The 20,739-nt window shown below is 36.4% G+C and overlaps 1 protein-coding gene across 1 annotated transcript in view; it reads right to left on the bottom strand.

The window, feature by feature from the left end:
* The window catches only part of SAMTOR (S-adenosylmethionine sensor upstream of mTORC1), a 50,498-nt gene that overhangs the window by 22,232 nt on the left and 7,527 nt on the right, over nucleotides 1-20,739 (bottom strand). The window contains exon 2 of the mRNA XM_080936409.1: nucleotides 16,555-16,696. Within this exon, the coding sequence (XP_080792535.1) occupies nucleotides 16,555-16,696 (142 nt within the window). The remainder of the gene's footprint in view (nucleotides 1-16,554; nucleotides 16,697-20,739) is intronic.

The following is a 20,739-nucleotide window of genomic DNA, read 5'->3' on the forward strand; positions in this document are numbered from 1 at the left end:
ATAGAAGTTACATAACAAGGAGGGTCCAAGGAATGCTGCTTGAATCTCAGTCAGAAGAGGTAGGAAAACCGGCATTGGAGGTGGATGGATAGAGGGAATTGGTTGAAGAGGGTGTGATAAGGGGAATCAAGGTGGGGATCAGGTGTGGCAAGGGTGGCGAGAGGGCTGGGAGAGAGAATGGAAATCTCTGGATCAAGGTGGACATCTGGGGTAAGAGAAGCTCCCAGGAATCTATAGGGGTGACCCTAGCTGAGACTCCTCACAGCTGGTCTGGAGACTGAAGTGTACCACTTCTTGTACCCAGGCAGGACTTCCAGTGGAGGGAAGGGACATCAGCCCATTCACGTTGGATTCAAAATTTGTCCTACCTACAAGACGTACAGAGATAAAGATGAAGCAGAGAATAGGGGAATGTCCAAGCAATGACTCACATATTCCACAGGAGAGAGCCAATGCCTGACACTATTAATGATACTCTGCTATGCTTACAGATAGCAGCCTAACACAACTGTCTCCTAAGAGGCTTCATCCAGCAGTTAATGGAGACAGATTCAGTGACCCACAGCCAAACATTTGATGGAGTTCAGGGGTCTTAGAGAAGAGTGGGAGATAGGACTGAGGGAGATGGAGAGGTCAAGGATACAAGTAAAATATCTACAGAGACAACTAACTTGGGCCCATAGGGGCTCAGAGACTGAACCACCAGCCAACGAGCATGGATAGGCTGGATGTAGGCCCCTTACACATTTGTAGCAGACATGTAGTTTAGTCTTCATGTGGGTTCCCTAACAGTTGGAGTGGAGGCTGTCTCTGACTCTGTTGCCTGACTCTGGATCTCTTTCCTCTACCTGGGATGCCTGCTCTGGCCTCAGTGGGAGAGGATGTGCATAGTCCTGCTGTGATTTGATTGGCAGTTGGTACCCATGTGGGCCTCCCCTTCTCTGATGAGAGGGATGGAAGTATTGGGGAGTAGGTTTTTTTGTGTGGGTGGGACTGGGAGGAAAGGAGCGAGAGGGGCATCAATCAGAATGTAAAGTGAATAAATTAATGAAGAAGATAAATAAAATAAAATGGCTCAAGTATGTGAGGAAACAAGGTCTTGTGTGACCTTTGTGCACATTTAAGTATATTTGTGGTTATATGCATATGTATATATATGTATATATGTTAACAATAAATATTTGTTTATATAAAAGGTTGTATTTATGTATGCAGATACATATACATTCATATATACACACATGCAACTATATATATGATTATTATTGTTACTTATATACTTGTGCCAATAATAAAGAAAAAGAAGCTATCAATTTGAGTGGAGAGTATGGGACGGGTTGGAAGAAGAGGATGGGAGAAGTTGAAGGGAGAAAAAAGAAGGGATATAACTACATTTAGTTAAAATTGGAAACAAAATACAGTAAAAGATATCAAATACAGGTAAGTTTGAGAACTGTGTAACAGTTTTTATAAGTGGTAAGATTACTACATAATATAAAAAATTAGTAGATTGTGTTTAATGCCGGAGAATGTTTTTCAGGATAGATGCAGATAGTACATATGTGTGCTTAGATATATGCTTACACATGCACATGTTCCCTTTCACCACTTAGATGTCAGGGCTTCAGGCTACATTGCTGATGTGACCTAATGAACAATTATAAATTCTCTCCTCTGGTTTGATTAACACCCTTGAGTGGCTCAAATACTCAGGAAGACACTAATTTTACCATTTTGTAAAAGGTATTACAACGGATACAAATTAAGAAAGAGATAAACAGGAAGATGTGTGTGGGAGGTATCAAAAAGCTTCTTCAGGAAATCCAAAAGAAGAAACACTGTAGAAACTCTCTGTACCCAGTCCTTTGAGTTTTTATAAACATTTCCTCACATACCCATGATTGAACCCTATAAAAATGTGGTTAGACAAAAGGGGCATGATCTAATGCTAACACTGTGCTGAAACAAAGCAAGGCCTTCATCCTTTTTGAAACATTCTTCCCTCCAGAGCAATGAACACAACCCTTCCAGAATGAGGAGGGTCTTTCCGCACACTACAAGATGGTACCAACAAGAAATGTCTTCATAGGCAACTTGTAGGCAGAGGGTCGGGGAAATTTTGAGTGTTTCAGTGAGCTTTTAGTTTTTAATGGGTTGCTTTGGAGAAGGAGTGTGAACCAGGAGCCTCAGTTGAAGACACACAAACTGTAACATTGTATCATACACTATAAAAGGGTAAGTTTAAAGATACAAAGATTTGAACAGTTCAAAACAGAGGCCTGAACTATTATGTGGTAATTCAAAGAGTTTCTAACAGCAATGCTAATGACCACGAAACTACTATTATAAGTGATTTTCGGCATTACTCCTGCTAAGACAACCATTTCTATTTGTTTCAACTTAGTTAGCATTAAAGACAAAAAAGGTGAATCATTTTAAATTCACATAATTAAGTTTGCTTCAGGATGCTATCCTGTATCCAAACTGATTACTAGCACACACTGGTCGATGAGATTCTTGATACTTACTGGCTTTCCTAATAGTTATGTTATGAATATAGGAGGAAACCATACATAGATATGTAATGGGACAGTGAAAGAAACAGAGGATCAACTCAAATATCTATTAACCAGTGAAGCTAAGAAGTATGAAGATGTGTAAATATATGAATAATGACTATTAAAAATTTTGTGCTTATAATTTGTTAAAAAGCAAATAAAAATTAATATGTTAATCAGTAAGTAGATGTAATATGAAATTTTTTTTCTTTTTAGATTCTAAAGCCAATTATTATTATTATTATTATTATTATTATTATTATTATTATTATTATTATTATATTTTATACCATGAAATGAAAATAAACAATTTTTCTCTATAGACTGCTTGCTATTTAAAAATATACATGGCAAAACAAATTAAAGAAATAATTTGTTTATAACCGATATTGTTCCTAATTTAAGGAGAGTAATGGATAATGTTAACCATCAACCTGATAAATTTTAGAATCATTTGAAAGATGGCGCCTTGGGGTATTATTTTAATGGTAACATGGTGACCACTAATAAAGGAAGACACATCTTGCCAGTGGGTAGGACTGTTACCCCAGGCAGGAGCTTTTGAACTCTATAAGTAGAAGAACCAAGCTGAACACTGGAGAAAACATTCATTGTCACCCCCACCCCCCACCCCCAGGGATGAACTAAAACCTATTTAGTCCTTAGACCATGAGAACTGTTTTGTAGCTAGAATGTGGAAGAGTTTGAAATTCTAGATTAGAAAAGTCAAAACATTATCTATGTGCCTCCATACAAGATATGTACTTAATAAATATGCAATTAATTATGGATGCCTTTCTGTTTCTAAACTGAATTAGAATTAAAGGCCAAAGCTGTGTAACGGGTCAGCAAGATGACTCAGCTCTTAAAAGTGCTGTGGCCCAAGTTTAGTGTCTGAATCCTTGGATACAGGAAAGAAATGTCTCCCAGCTGTTGTCTGCTGATGTCCCCTCTCCACAACTCACCACTGGGTAAGGAAAGCAAGGCAGACTAGGTTCATGAAGTCATACATAATGGGAACTAAGGAACCCTGAAGCAGAACCAGCAGCAGCCGAAGAGAAGTGAGTGTTGCTCTTTTCTCGCTGCTGTGATAAAATACTCTTAACAATCACATGGGACAAGTTATTTAGGGAGAAAGAACAAGAGTGGTAGTTCACAACAAATACTAGCTAAATTCCAAATAGGCAAATATATAAATACAAAAAATCTGAAATTTAAAAGTACTAGAAGAAAATAAGTAAATAATAAATAGAAATTTCTATCATCTGCAATTCAGAAAATTCTTCTAAATATAGTTTAATTGGTATAGCAAGGAAGAACATTTATAATATATAATATAACATTTCAATACACTGTCAATACTTACAGTTCTACTTTATGATATTTAACAGTGACATAGGTATCAAACACTGATTATGTTGTTTTACCCCAAAAAACCAATAATCTCAAAACTCAGGAAAAGTCAGTTTAATATGATCGTGAACACAGGAAAAAGCCAATGCTCTATGAAGATTGTGAGGAGAAATTTTTGAGTCATTTAAGGGAATTTCTCATTCAGACTTTGAAGTGGATAGATAAGACCAAAGGCAATCTGTCTAACAGTTAAAGTGCAGATCTTGGAATATACCAGACATCAATACTGTAGGAGTCAGTTCCTTGTAACCAATCTATTACTATACATCCATACGTAGGTGTAGGTATGTGCCGTATACACATATACACATATTGCTTCTATTTCTCTGGAAACATCTAATATGATACTGAATGGCATAATCTCCACAATCAAGTAAAAATACAGGAAACCATATGTAACATGCTACCATCTATAGGTAAGAAAATGTAGGTGTTAGAGGGCAAATTAACGTAGACATTATGGAAATCAGTGTGGTGGTCCTCAAAGAATGAGTCATCTACCACCATATGAAATGACTGTATTTCCTACTGCATGCTCACTGCTACTCTAGTTGCACTACCTCAGATGTTAAAATACCTGATAGATAACAACTAAGGACTAAATGTGGTACCTATATACAACAAAAGCTTCTTCAGCTACAAAGAAGATGAAATGATAAAAATTTCAGGCAAACAGATTGAGCTGAAAAACATCTCACTAAGATCCAGAGCGAAAATGTTCTATGTTCTCATATGTGGATATTTGCATCAAATTTTTTATGTGTGTATGTTTAACTTGAAGTACCTGTAGAATCCAGAAAACCAAAAGGAGTTCATGGCTGGGGAGATAAAGACTCAGGCAGAAGGCACAACAAGGGGGATATGAATAGGAAAACGGAACTGGAAGGGACATTTACATAGGGGGAGGGGGCTGGGAGGGCTGAGGTGTGAAATAGCTGACATTAAGAATGTTTGAAGATTCATATGAAACCCCGTATTTTATAAGATATATATATTCCATGTAAGATGTAGTATAGTTACCCTCCACAGGGGATTCTTCCCAGAAACCAGCATGCCAAATAAAGAGTCTAGTGATTTGTGTGAGACATATGTGATTTGTGTGAGATAACTCTCTGGAAGTGTTAGATAGTGGTGTTCCAGAGAGGAACACACAGCAGAGGTTACTGTCTGCTCTGATCACGAGAGCTTGAGGGTAAGATCCTACTGCTGAAGAAACCACACTTTGGTCACAAGATAGGTAAATCAAATTGTAAGTGACAAAAGGATCCTCTGTCCTGGTTGACTTTCATGGCACTAGAAGCTGCCATGTAGGCGTCTGGGGGGCAAGGGAAGAGCTACCCATGGGTGCAAGAGTGGCACAAAGTCTGTGATGGTAATCAGCTACTTTCTGATTAAAGGATTTAAGACTGTTCCACATGAGGAAATCCATGCCCAATACTGTCACTCTAACCAGGAATCCATACTTGGGGAGCACCCAAGCCACACATGTGAACTTACTATTATAATTCCGCTAAGTGGACATAATATCAAATTACAAATAGCATCATAATTTTCTGTCTATTGCTATGATAAACACAATGACCCAATGTACCCTGGGGAGGAATGGTTTATTTCATATTACATGTCCCAATCACAGCCAATAATAAAGGGAGTCAAGGTACTAGGTAAAGGCAGGAATCTGGAAGAACAAACTGAAGCAAAGGATATCAAGGCATGGTTCTTAATGGCTTGCTCTCCATGTCTGGCTCACTCTGCTTTCTTTTATAACCCAAAACCATCTGCCTAAGGGTGGTACTGCCCACTGCTCTGGGATTTCCCAAATCAATCACTTGTCAGGAAAATGCCCCAAAGACTTACCTTCAGGCCCAGCTGATGGAGGCATTTTCTCAGATGATATTCCCTCTTCCCAGATACTCCTGGTTTGTGTTAAGCTAACAAAAATATCTATCTAGCATGTCTAGATATATGGTAATCTTACGCAGAACTTTAATGTGAAACTACTAGGCACAGGACCTTGCCCTGGTGGATATAGCCTGGTACACACCACTGGAATAAATTGATGTCCATATTCCTGCAGCTAACAACTACAAATAGATGCTTAGTTAGGGGCAGGGCCCTGGGTCCACTTCCCTCTCTCAGAGTTAAGATCCCACCCTGGCTTGAACCTGTGCAGACCTAGTTTGCTCTGCTGAGTTATTTGGTAGCATATTGTTTCTCGCTGGGGTATTTTGTCTGTTCTTCCCATCCAACCTCTGGTATCAGACAACTCCACTAGAACTCTTTCATATATTGTATATATAATTTAAAACTGTTTCTATGTAGTAGGTTTTCAAATGTCTTTCAGTGAGAGAACCTCAAGGACAAAAGATACCATAGAAAACATTGACAAAACAGTCAAAGAAAATTAAAAAATGCAAAAAGCTCCTAACCCAAAACATACAGGAATTTTGAGACACAATGAGAAGATCAAACCTGAGAATAATAGGTGTAGAAGAGGGTGAACATTCTCATCTTAAAGGGCCAGTAAATATCTTCAACAAAATTATACAAAAAAATTCCCTAACCTAACTGAAGAGATGCCCATAAACATAAAAGAAACCTACAAAACTCCAAATATATTGAACCAGAAAAGAAATTCCACCGATCACATAATAGTCAAAACACCAAATGAACAAAACAACAACAACAACAAAAGAATATTAAAAGCAGTAAGGAAAAAAGTCAAGTAACATATAAAAGTAGACCTATCAGAATCATACCAGACTTCTCAACAGAGACTATGAAAGCTAGAAGATCCTGGGCAGATGTCATCCAGATCCTAAGAGAACACAAATACCAGCCCAGGCTACTATATCCAGCAAAACTCCCAATTACCATAGATGGAGAAACCAAGATATTCCATGTCAAAACCAAATTTACACAAAATCTTTCCACAAATCCAGTCCTAAAAAGGATAATAGATGAAAACTCCAATAAAAGGAGAAAAATGACACCCTAGTAAAAGCAAGAAAGTAATCTTTCAACTAACCAAAAAGAAGACAGGCACACAAACATAATTCCAACTCTAACAATAAATAACAAGAAACAACAATCATTGGTCCCAAATATCTCTCAACATCAATGGACTCAATTTCCCAATAAAAAGACATAGACTAAGAGACTGGATAAGTAAAGAGGACCCAACATTTTGCTGCATACAAGAACTGTACCTCAGTGACAAAGAAAGACACTATCTCAGTGTAAAAGGCTGGAAGATAATTTTCCAAAGCAAATGGCCCTAAGAAACAAGCTCGAGTAGCCATTCTAATATCAAATAAAATCAACTCTTAACCAAAAGCTGAATAAAAAAGATAAAAAAGAAGGACAATTTATACTTCTCAAAGGAAAAATCCACCAAGAGGAAATCTCAATTATGAGTATCTATGTTCCAAATGCAAGGACACCTACATTCATAATAGAAACCTTACTAAAACTGAAAGCACATTGCACCTCACACAATAATACTGAGAGACTTCATCACCCCACTCTCATCAATGGACAGATTATGGAAACAGAAACTAAACAGAGTCACAGTAAAGCTAACCAAAGTTATGAACCAAATGGATTTAACAGACATGTACATAAGACATTTCATCCTTAAACAAAAGAATATACCTTCTTCTCAGCACCTCACTGTATGTTCTCTAAAACTGACCATATAATTAGTCACAAAACAGCCCTCAACATATACAAGACAATTGAAATAATGCCATGCATCCTATTAGATCACCATGAACTAAAACTAGTTTTCAATAACAACAAAAACAACAGAAAACTCACATGCACATGGAAGCTAAACAGTGTTCTACTCTATGATAACTTAGTCAAGAAAGAAATTAAAGAGTTTTTGGAACTTAATGAAAATGAAGGTAAAACATAACCAAACTTATGGGACATAATGAAAGCAGTGCTAAGAGGAAAACTCATAGCTCGAAGTGCCTCCAAAAAGAAACTGCAGAAAGCATACACTAGCAGTTTGATAGCACACCTAAAAGCTCTAGAACAAAAAGAGGCAAATACACCCAAGAGGAGTATAGAGCAGGAAATAATCAAATTCAGAGCTGAAATCAACCAAATACAAACAAAAAGAACTATACTAAGAATAAACAAAACCAGGAGCTGGTTCTTTGAGAAAATCAACAAGATTGATAAATCCCTAGCCAGACTAACCAGAGGGCGTGCGCGCACACACACACACACACACACACACACACACACACACACACACACACACACAAAATCACAAAGTAAGAAATGAAACAGGAGACATAACAACAGAAGCTGAGGAAATTCAAGAAATCATCAGATCCTACTAAAAAAGCCTATACTCAACAAAACTAGAAAATCTGGATGAAATGTATAATTTTCTAGACAGATAGTAGGCACCAATGTTAAATCAGGATCTGATAAACCATTTAAATGGTCCCATAGCCCCCAAAGAAATAGAAGCAGTCATCAAAAACCTCCCAATCAAAAGATAGGAAAAAAGGGGGGGCAGATATGTTTAGTACAGAATTCTATCAGACCTTCATAGAAGACCTAATACCAATACTCTCCAAACTCTTCCACAAAATAGAAACAGAAGGAACACTAGCCAATTCCTTCTATGAAGGCACAATTATGCTTATACCTAAACCACACAAAGAACCAACAAAGAAAGAAAACATCAGACCAATTTCTGTTATGAATATCAATGACAAAATACTCAATAAAATTATTGCAAACAGAATGCAAGAACACATCAAATGATCATTCATCATGATCAAGTAGGCTTCATCCTGGGATGCAAGAATGTTTCAATACAAGGAAATCCATCGATGTAGTCCAGTATAAAAACAAACTCAAAGAAAAAATCCACATGATCATCTCATTAGATGCTGAGAAAGCTTTTGACAAAATTCAACACCCCTTCATGTTAAAAGTCTTGGAAAGTTCAGAATCCAAGGCCCATACCTAAACAGTGTAAAAGCAATATACAGCAAACCAGTAGCCAACATCAAACTAAATGGAGAGAAACTTGAAGTTACCCCACTAAAATCAGGGACTACACAAGGCTGCCCACTCCCCCTACCTATTCAATATAGTAACTGAAGTCCTAGCCAGAGCAATTAGACAACAAAAGGAGGTCAAGAGGATACAAAGTGGAAATGAGTAAGTCAAAATATCGCTACTTGTAGAAGATATGAAATGACCCCAAAAATTTCTACAGCTGAACAACCACTTCAATAAAGTGGCTGGATATAAAATTAACTCAAACAAATTAGTAGTTTTACTTAAAAGATGAAAAGGCTGAGAAAGAAATTAGAGACATGACACCCTTCACAACAGTCACAAATAATATTAAGTACCTCATTGTGACCCTAACCAAGCAAGTGAAAGATCTGTATGACAAGAACTTCACGTGTCTGAAGAAAGAAATTAAAGAAGATCTCAGAAGATGGAAAGATTTCCCATGCTCATGGATTGGCAGGATTAATATAGTAAAAATGGCCATCTTGCCAAAAGAAATCTACAGATTCAATGCAATCCCCATCAAAGTTAGAAAGAGCAATTTGCAAATTCATTTGGAATAACAAAAAAACCCAGGATAGTGAAAATTATTCTCAAGAACAAAAGAACGAACTTCTGCGGGAATTACCATCCCTGACCTCAAGCTGTATTACAGAGCAATTGGTACAGAGACAGGCAGATACATCACTGGAATAGAATTTTAAGACCCAGAAATGAACCCACACATTTATAGTCATTTGATGTTTGACAAGGAGCTAAAAACTTTCAATGGAAAAAAAGAGCATCTTCAACAAATGGCACTGGTCCAACTGGAGTTCAGCATGTAGAATACAAATTGATCCATTCTTATTGCCCTGGACAAAGCTCACGTCCAAGTGGATCAAGGACCTCCATATAAAACCAGATACATACAAACTAATAAAATAGTGTGGAGGAAAGGTTAGAGCACATGGGCACTGGAGAAAATTTCTTAGACAGAGCACTAATGGCTTATGCGCTAAGATCAAGAATTGACAAATGGGATCTCATAAAACTGCAAAGCTTTTGTAAGGCTAAGGACATTGTCATTAGGACAAAATGGCAACCAACAGAATGAAAAAAGGTGTTTGTCCATCCTACATTCAATAGAGAGCTAATATCCAATATATACAAAGAACTCAAGAAGATAGACTTCAGAGAATCAAATAGCCCTATTTAAAAATGGGGAACAAAGCTAAACAAATAATTCTCTGAGGAATATGAAATGACTAAGAAGCACCTAAAGAAATAATCAACATCTATAGTCATCAGGAAAATGCAAATCAAAACAACCCTGAGATTCCACCTCACACCAGTCATAATGGCTAAGATCAATAACTCAGGTGACAGCAGATGCTGGCGAAGATGCGGAGAAAGAGAAACACTCTTCCACTGTTGGTGGGGTTGTAAGCTAGTACAACCACTCTGGAAATCAGTCTGGTGGTTCCTCAGAAAATTGGACATAGTGCTACCTGAGGACCCAGTTATACCACTGCTGGGCATATAGCCAAAAGATGCTCCAACATCTAACAGGGACACATGTTCCACCATTTCATATCAGCCTTATATATAATAGCCAGAAGCTGGAAAGAACCCAGATGACCTTCAACAGAGGAATGAATACAGAAAATATGGTATATTTCCACAATGGAGTACTACCCAGCTATTAAAAAACTATGACTCCATGAAATTCTTAGGCAAATGGATGGGGTTAGAAAACATCATCCTGAGTGAAGTAACCTGATCACCAAAAAAAAAAAAAAAAGGTACACTCTCACTGATAAGTGGATATTAGCCCAAAAGCTTGGATTACCCAAGATACAATTCATAGACCACGTGAAGCTGAAGAAGAAGAACAAAGTGCAGATTTTTCAGTTCTTCTTAAAAGGGGGAACAAAATACTCACAAGAGGAAATATGGAGACAAAGTGTGGAACAGAGACCTAACGAAAGGCCACACAGAGATTGCCCTACCTGGAGATCCATCTCATATACAGCCACCAAAAGCAGAGGATACTGCTGATGCCAAAAAGTACTCGCTAACAGGAGCCTGATATAGCTGTCTCCTGAGAGGCTCTGCCAGATCATGACAAATGCAGAGGCAGATGCTGTCATCCAACCACTGGATTGAGAATGGGGTCCCCAATGGAGGAGTTAGGTAAAGGATTGAAGGAGCTGAAGGGGTTTGTAACCCCATAAGAACAACAATATCAACCAACCAGAGCTCCCAGTGATTAAACCACTATCCAAAAAGTACACATAGACAGACCCATGGCTCCAGCTGCACATGTAGCAGAGGATGGATTTGTTGGGCATCAACGGGAAGAGAATCCCTTGGGCCTGCCAAGGCTCGATGCCCCATTATAGGGGAAGTCAGGATGGGGAGGTGGGAGGGAGTGGGTTGGTAGGAGTTCACTCTCACAGAAGCATAGGGAATGGGGATGGGATAGGGGATTTATTGAGGGAAAACCTGGAATGGGGATAGCATTTGAAATGTAAATAAAATATATCTAATAAAAATAAATAAATAAATATAAAGTTGATATGGATTTAAGTACGAGTTGTGGATTTAAGAAACAAGCAAAAGATTGACCCTGCCATGATAACCCCTGCTATTAAAAATTATACTTAAGAGAAAGAAGCAAGAGAGTTGTGAGTTTCAAACACACAAGTGGGTTACACAGTAAGCTCATAACCCAGAATAAATATGTGAGTAAGACTCATCTCTATTTCACCTGGAAACCTTCAACGATATTAAAATTTCAGTGCTATATAATTGTAATATAAATTACATTTAACTTTTTTCTTTTGATAAATGTAAGAAATCAATATTACTTTCAAAGTTAGTAAGGAATTCAAACACTATTGAACAAAATTTTGCTTTCATTTAAATATACTTAAAATTTTATACAAATGTGATATGTGAAATAAGACTGACTTATTTACTCTGCTAAGATTTTATTAGTCATTTAGTTGAAACTTTATAGTGAATTTTTTATAAGAATAATTACATTTCAAATGAAATATGAAGTAATCAATCACTAAAAACACAATGTAAATGTACAGGTATAATTTCAATAAAGCACTTTTATGTATATACCCAAAGATATAAAAACATACTCTTTCCTGAACAATTTGAACACAGTTTAAAATAGCATGTCATTTTCTCCCTGGATGCATAGCTTCTGGGAGAAAATTCTTCTGTGTAACCACACCACCATTATCATTAGGACAATTATCAGTAATCTTCTAATTTACTAAAAGCATCTAGTTTATAAATTCAAAATTTTTTCTTATTGTCTCTGGAATGAACCTTAAATTTTTGTCGTGGGGGTCACAGAACAGCTTCTAGAGGCTCACACATTTGAATATTCCACAATTGCTCCACAGTTGAAGGAACCCTTTGGGAAAGATTTGTGAGGTGTGGCCCTCTTGGAGGAAGTGTGTCACTGTGGGCTGTGCAGGGATTGGAAGTCATTTCCCATTAGCATGCTCATGCAATACTCTAGATATCTCACTGATTTTTCTTTTGCTTCACTTTTTTTAAATTGGTATCTTATTTTATCAACAACTGAGAAAAATGCTCTAAGGTTATTTTCTCAAATTTCCTTTATAATTTTCTCTATTTTTGCTCATATATGTTTGTAATGGTTATGCTAAGGCTTCCTCTGCTTGTTTTAGCATATAATTTATTTGCAGGTCTGCTCTTTTTGATTCCAATCCATTTTCTTTTGCCCCATTCTGTGTGTGGTGGTTTGTTAAACACTGCCATTGTGCTTATAAGACACCACTGAAAATATTTTCCTCAGAAAGGACATATTTTTTTCCTCTCTCCATTACAGGAGGCTGGAATAAAAGAAGGAACATGTGGCTGCATCACAGTGATTGGTCTGGAATGGATTAAATTAGCTTATTAGCGAGCATCAGTTTACATTTGGTTTCAGATGCTCTGAGTGAATGCTCTACACATGTGCTGAGAGACAGCTCTCAGAGCAAAGAGCAGAGATCCTTCTCCATGTTTTCACTCCATCCCCAGCCCACCATGCTCCTGCGGTACAGAAACCAGGAAGAAAGTATGAGCAATTATACCTCAAGTTTAGTTCTTTAAAAATTCCAACCTGTCCGTATGGTAATCATCGCTTAAAAAAAAAGTTTGCCACCTCAGGGTCCCAGTCCTCTCTCAGAAACATCCCCTATCCAGGAGAGGCCTATTGTTTCTGTCTTCTTCATTCCTTTCAGCCACTGTGCACCCTTTCTCCTTCAGACTTTGAGAAGAATAATTGTTTTTATATTATAATACCACCCCCAACCCACCCATAATAACATAAGTTGAAAATTGTTGTAATCATGTGTATGCTAATCTTAAAGCAACTTTGCTATATGGCGTATTTAACATTCATTAGACTCATGTGATCGGTCCTGTTGGTCCCTGTTCTTGTTTGTTTGTTGTTGTTGTTGTTGTTTGGTTGGTTTTATTTCTGTTTTTCAAAACAGGATGTCTCTGTGTAGCGCTGGCTATCCTGGAACTCAGAGACCTGCTTGCCTCTGCTTCCCATGTGCTGTGATTAAAGGAGTATACCATCATGGCCACATACCTGTTGGTGCCTTTTAATCATGTTTTCAATATTATTTATTTCTTATAAATTGAAATTGTGTCTAGAGGATTGTTACAAGTCAAATATGCTTTACAAAAAAAAATCTTATAAGTTGACACTGAATCTGTATATTACGAACAGGTTCCTGAACCTTTATAGTAAATTCCACCAATTGGTTAAGGTGGTGCCTGCAGATCCTGAAAATATTTATTTATACTTTTCCTTTGTAGTTAGTAACAATGCATAGAATGACATTTTGGCTTGACAATCAATGTGATCTTTAATAGCACTTGAACTAAACTTACTTCTGTTTAGTAACGATCACAGAGTTAAGGTATTTTAAAGGTGTATCATTCTTTAATACTTAGTTCCTGTCATCATTTTCTAAATCAGTGTTTTTCTTTATAAACAGATCTCAATTATATATTCTCCAAAGCTGCTGTGGTGTGTTTATTTAAGGTTCTTCTGTTGAGCAATGTTTACAGTAGACAGTGTGTATGTCATTGTGACCCGAGATGGAGATGCTGTCCGGATCAGGGTACTCTTATGTGTGCACTGACCCCACCATGCAGCCATTCTGCTGTGGCTGCTGCTGCTTTGTTTCCTAGGGGAGGGTGGGACTCATATAATTCCATCTGGCCAATGAGAATCGACCATTCTCATTCTCATTCTTTTTGAGCAATTTACTTCTACCCAGTATAAAGTATAAAGTAAGGCTTTACTTTCCTTGCCTAAGGCCTACAATCTAACTTTCAGAATCCTGTTTTCTTTTAATGGAAGGTAGAATTTAAACTAACATAAGCTGAGCAGCTGGGTGTCCCTTATGTTACATCAACATTGTTCTTTGTGAAGAGAATTAGAAACACATGAGAGAAGGAGGCAGCTAGGAAGAAAGATCAAAGATCCTTAATGCCAAATGCCCCAAATCCAGTACTTATTGAGCACTGATGTCACACATACGAAATTCTCCACATTTAGGATCAAAATATTAAAAAGACTGCACACACTGGAAGCAAGACAAGGGAATAAAAGGTTTGATGAAATTGTGTATCAAATGGCTAAATCAGCATGAAAGTATTTTTAAAAACCAAACATGGAACTGTCATATGGCACTGCTACACCACTCTTTTGCATGTATCTGAAGTCACAAAATACAAAGATAACCGTGTGTTCACATTTGTTGCTGTACGATTCACAGTAGCCAAGAAACAGAGTCTGTTAGGATGCCCACCAATAGGTGAACAGAAAAAGAAAATATTGTGCACAGACATAAAAATCATGGTGTTTGCAGGGAAATGGATGGGATTAAAAATTATTATGGTAACAGAAAGAAGCTAGACAGAAAGAGAGATCAACCTAGATTTAAGATTACAGGTAAGTGTATGTGAGTGAATAAGTGTGTGCGTGTGTGTGTGTGTGTGTGTGTGTGTGTGTAACTCCATGTTTTTTGATGTTGTTGGGGTGTGTCTTTTTGTTTCATTTTGTTATTTGGCAATTTGTTGTTTGTGTCTTTTTTTTCTTTCCTTATTTATTTTTTAGACAGGGTCTATGTGTGTGTCTTATTGGTTTTGTTTGTTTATTTTGATCTTCATTGTGTGTTTGAGAGAAACAGACAGACAGAACAAAATATATGTAGGGTAACAATCTGGAAGTAGATGGGTAGAGAAAAAACATTATCTAAATATATTGTATAAACTCTTTTAACAAAAAAAAAAGGGAAAGAAACAAAACAATATGAAATAAAGAATGTAACACTGTTGAGCTTACACAAACAAAGGATTAAAAAAGCAGAATTCATATACTTGCTGTGGTTAAATTGTTTAAAATGTTTGTCCCTTGCAGTGAATTACACTGTTCCTTATGATTTCAAAAGATATTATAAAAACAAAATTTAAATTAAATAGACTTGATTTGGGTGGGTAAGGGGATGGAAGAGTTGGGTATAATAAAAATAGATTGTATAAAAAAACTTGTTTCAACAAATACAACAATTGCAAAGGGATTAGTTTTAGAGAGATGTTAAGTCCACTGGCTGCTCTTCCACAGGACCCGAGTTCAGTTTCCACTATCCATGTAAGTCAGGGTACTCACAACTGCCTGAAACTTCTGCTTCAAGAGACCTAACATCCTAACATCCTCTTCTGTGTTCAGGCCTGAACACAGATGGCAAATAGACACATATACACACAAACACACACACACTGGTGTAAAAAGGAAAAATTTGAATGAAAAACAGTGTAAGATAAAAACTACAGTTTTGTTGAAAGAGAAAAAAAATTTATCTGTCATTAATGCTACTCTAAGTAACCCCAATAAACTCACCGATTAATTTAAAAAAAAACTACAATTTTACAAACAAAACAGTGTTTTATTTCTGAAAATTCATTTTAAAATTCAGTCAACATAAGAAATCTTCTAATTTCACCACACTGATAACATTAGTAGCAATAATATTCCACTTTCTGACTTCAACATTAGAAAGCATACTATGAGAAAATAAATATCCAGTCAACACAAATGCTGACATACCCCCAAATCACACATAAAGAATTTAGGATTTTTAAACTGATAACATATTTTTAAGCTTAATCTATTCATTTTTTAATAGAATCCAAAAGTATTATCTTATGAAGTTTTTATATTATGAGTGAGTCAGCTATCATTGTATTTTATGCAAGTCAATACTTAAAGTATTTTAAATCATATTTTATATAAAGTTTGGACAACATTAAGCATGCGAAGAAAAGTATGTTCAGTAAGAAAGGTAACTGAAATAAAACTAGACCAAATGAGACACAAAGAAAAAGAGGATCTTAAAAGTGAGCTACAAATTACTTGGAATATGTATACTTCCCATTCCGGTATAATGAACTATAAGTCATTTTACATTTTACCAAAAGTACCAGTTTTTAAAACACTCACCTACAACACCATTCAATGCGACCTTCACCCTCACAAGTCTTTGCCCAGTGGTTATCTGCCAAGTTTTTCATTGCAACAGCGTATTCACAAAGTGTTTCTGCATCTTCACAGTGTTCTCGCCAGATCTTATCAAAGTCTCCCACTGTATAAAAAAAAAAAAAAAGAGAAAAAAAGAAAAAAAACCTAAATTAACTTTTAAGAAAATGTGTGAGCTAATTTTAATAGTTTATAAAGAAAGTAATCAAAAATCATCAATTAAAACTTAATGAAGTTTTAAATATTGCTTTACAACTGGTGATCTGAACAATCAAAATTGACATTTTAAACAGATTGTAAATTTGTTTAAATTTATAAAATTGCACGCACACAGACACGTACACTACACACACACACTCACACTACACACACACACACACACACACACACACACATAGGGAGGGGGTATACAAGCTATCCATTCATAAAGCAAATCCTTGTTGGCAGGGCACAACTATGTCTGGAAATTCAAGCATTCATTTTCCTAGTATCTTTGCTATACATCTAGATATATTGTATCTTTAAATATTTTAACTCCTCTGCCCCACCTATTGTGCTTGGATCAATGCATGCTACAAGCCTCTCCAAAGTTTGGAGCTTTTGCCAATGTTCTAAATAAAAACTATAAGCAAGTGGCCAGAGGAGACATGTTTTACTCAGTAAAATGTTTGCTTTGCAAGCACAAGAACTTGAACTTCCAATGCCAGAAGCCACAGAAACAACCCCAGCACGCTAGTGAAAGCTTGTCATCCAAGAGATGAGGAGGGAGAGACACGTGGGTCCATGACTGGTCAGCCACCTGGTCCAGTTGGAAAGTTCCAGTGCAGAGATACACTTCCACTCCAAAGACGATAAAAGTATAAGGTGGATGGTAACTGAGGAGTGACACTTCAAACTGTCCTCTGTGTTCCACACATGCACATATACACAGGTTACTATACAACTTTTACTTTTTAGGTTTTAGAATCAATTTCAGATATCTCTGTGAAGACTGATAATGACTGAAGAATAATTTGGCCAAAGTTTATTAGCACAACAGGGTGAAGAATTAAAGTTATCTGAGTACCTTGGCTCCCCATCTTTAAAGAAAGAAATTGAGTTCTATCACACAATATCTAATTCTAGGTATTTATGTAGTAACAAAATATACATGTACAAGAAACAGCCAACTGTGTAGTTAATTATATTTAAAATTCGTTTTCAAACAAGATTAAGTTTCTCTTTCTCTCTGTAACTGAAAATTGCTTAAATTTAACAATCAACACATTTATTTAAATTTGAAACTGCCAAATAATTTTATTTACTGACTATTTAAGTTCCACAGACTAGTAAGTACTGAATTGAAAACTTATTTATTACCTCTCCAGTTTTGACTATCTCTCTAAAACCAATTAAGGGCACAAACATATTGATAATACTGTTCAGTTAAAATGACTATGGTATCAATAAATTACAGACTGAAGACTGATTTTAATTTCAAAGCAAATAAAAACTAAGGGTACAAGAGTGTTATGCCCTTAACTGATTAAACATTACTAGATTAATATTTTCAATAGTCACTAATATTTGTGAAGGGACCAGTCTCTTAATTTGTTACACACCAAGTTAGCATTATTTGTCTCCTTAAAAAGCATTCAATTTTTTCTGAATTCTGAACAATATATTTCTTGGCACATTTGTCAGATGCAATGGTTTGAGACTACAGAGAGGCCTTCCAGCAACACCCTGGCCAGCCTCCTTCTGTATACTCATGGGTACTCATAACATTACTCTTCTTCAATTTACCCATCAGTCATTGCACGAAATCATTCAATACGGTATACTGTAGTTTTAAAAGTGCTTTATTATTTGAGTTCTACATCTTAAACTTTAAAAGGCTCTTTAAAGTTGTTTCACTACCCTATATAACATACATTATACAGAAATACTTCAATGAATTATGTGTGTTTGTAAATTTGAGTCATTTGAAGAACAATCCATTATCAAATCTTTTCAAAGAATTTGTATGTGCTGAAAATGGATTTAATTCCTGAAAGACCTGATTTACATTCTACATGGTAGATAAAACTTAAAGACTTGGATACTTGTACTTTATTTGGAAGAGAGCTCTAAACCATAACAGTAAGGGAATGGGAGACAAGAAGAGAAGGGAGGGGAGAGGAGGGGACGGAGGGGAGGGGAGGAGAAAAACAAAGAACTAACCACAGTACAGGAGTGTGCTAGAGACACTGCTGGTGAGGATTCTACATCTACAATGCTACAAGATCTAAAGGGCATCTAAAGTACAGGAAGCCTGAGCACTAACTACCCTGTTTCCCATTAACTGGGGAATGAGAAAACGTTGGGTTCAGATAAGCACTTACTGAAGAGGGACATAATCATTGAGGGTGCCAACAGTGCTGAAAAGGCAACAGAAAGATAGTAAGTACTCAAACTCTGCTCACAGATGGTGACTCTGAGCTAAGTTTGCCCATTACATCTGAGAACGGAGGGTAGTGACGTGAGACAATACTACCCTTTACTAAAACTTACCATGTCATTTTAAACTCTGAAACATGATTTACTCTATGATTAACAACTAGCTAAGTTACAAAAGAGTAAGTTGTAGAAATCTAATCTACAGTATAGTACTATTTAGAAAGTAGTAAAGTTTTTATGGTCACATACAACCAAATTACTATTATGTGATAGATGTCAGATTGACTGAGGAATCATTATATAAGGTATATTTTCATCAAAATAACAAGGTATATACCTAAAACTTATACAATCAATCTCTTACCACGACCTCTTCTTTAATTACTTTATACATAATAAATACGTGTCTGTGATACACACACACACACACACACACACACACACACACACACACACACACACTATTGGATCCACTTAGTGCTGCTCTTATGTATGCATTTAGTGCTGACAACTTGGAATTATATAACATACCAGGGGGGTTATTTCCCATTTATATATCGATAATAACTCTTGGCAGCTTAGTCCATAATTGATGATATATTACTGATTTTTAAATGATCCTATATTATCCTAAGTATATAAAACTCTGAAAGATAACTATAACAACAGAATGGAGCAGTGAGTAGAGAGAAAAGGAAGAAAAGGAAATTCTGGGAGTGATGGAAATATTTTTGTATTTTATGGCAGCGATTTCACAAGTGCATAGAACTTAAACATTCATGGAGTTCTTCCACACATTAAATGGAAAGATCTACTGTGTATAAACTACATACATGTTAACAAACTTAGGTTTTAAAACTGATGTACAATGAACATAGCAAATGCTACGAAATTAAGATAGTATCGTGAATTAATCTATGGATTAAGAATATAGTTTCTTAACTTCAAGGCCAAATTCTCAAAAAGAAACAGTTCAGGGACCTAATACGCATGTAAGTCTTCACCTTTTAAGGAATACAGAGTGATCCTAGTTGTGACTTAGGCATACTGCCAAATATGGCCACAGGTGCATAATCTCTAGAAGATCAGATTTCCAAAGTTAAGTTCAAGGACTTTTAAATGCTATTGCTTAAAAAATGAAGAGATGAAACCGAGGACCGAATGAGGAAAAGTTATGTTCGAATCACCACATCACACTTCATTATTTGCCGAGTTTCAAGTTTATGAACATTCATGAACATGAACAAAGGGTTGCACCAGACAAACTACAATGACTATACAGACCGAAAACAAACGGGCTTTTGTCAGTCAGATGCTGCTATTTAATCTCTGTAAGTGCATTATCTGTTAGGCTTTTGGTAGTTGTTCTAATCTCAGTTGGCCAGTGGTCAATGTGCATTTCATTTAATGGATCTAGAGTATGAACTGTTTATTTACCCTAACACTTTACAGATAAATCCACTATATTCATGGCTCAGAAACAAGAGCCTATAAAAGCAAGGTTGAAGAGCCAAACTCCACTGAAACAATATAAAACATCATGAAGGTTGGGGCAAAATGGAATCCAATTAAATTTAAAGAGCAAATGATACATGGATTAACCCTAATATCTACAGGTTCAATTTTACTCATAGTTTATCTAGGGGGCTGGAGAGATGACTCAGCAGTTAGAGAACTGACTGCTCTTTCAGAGGTCCTGAGTTCAATTCCTAGCAACCACATGGTGGCTCA

The sequence above is a fragment of the Micromys minutus genome (assembly GCF_963924665.1).
Source record: "Micromys minutus genome assembly, chromosome: 23".
In the NCBI taxonomy this organism is placed as follows: Eukaryota; Metazoa; Chordata; class Mammalia; order Rodentia; family Muridae; genus Micromys; species Micromys minutus.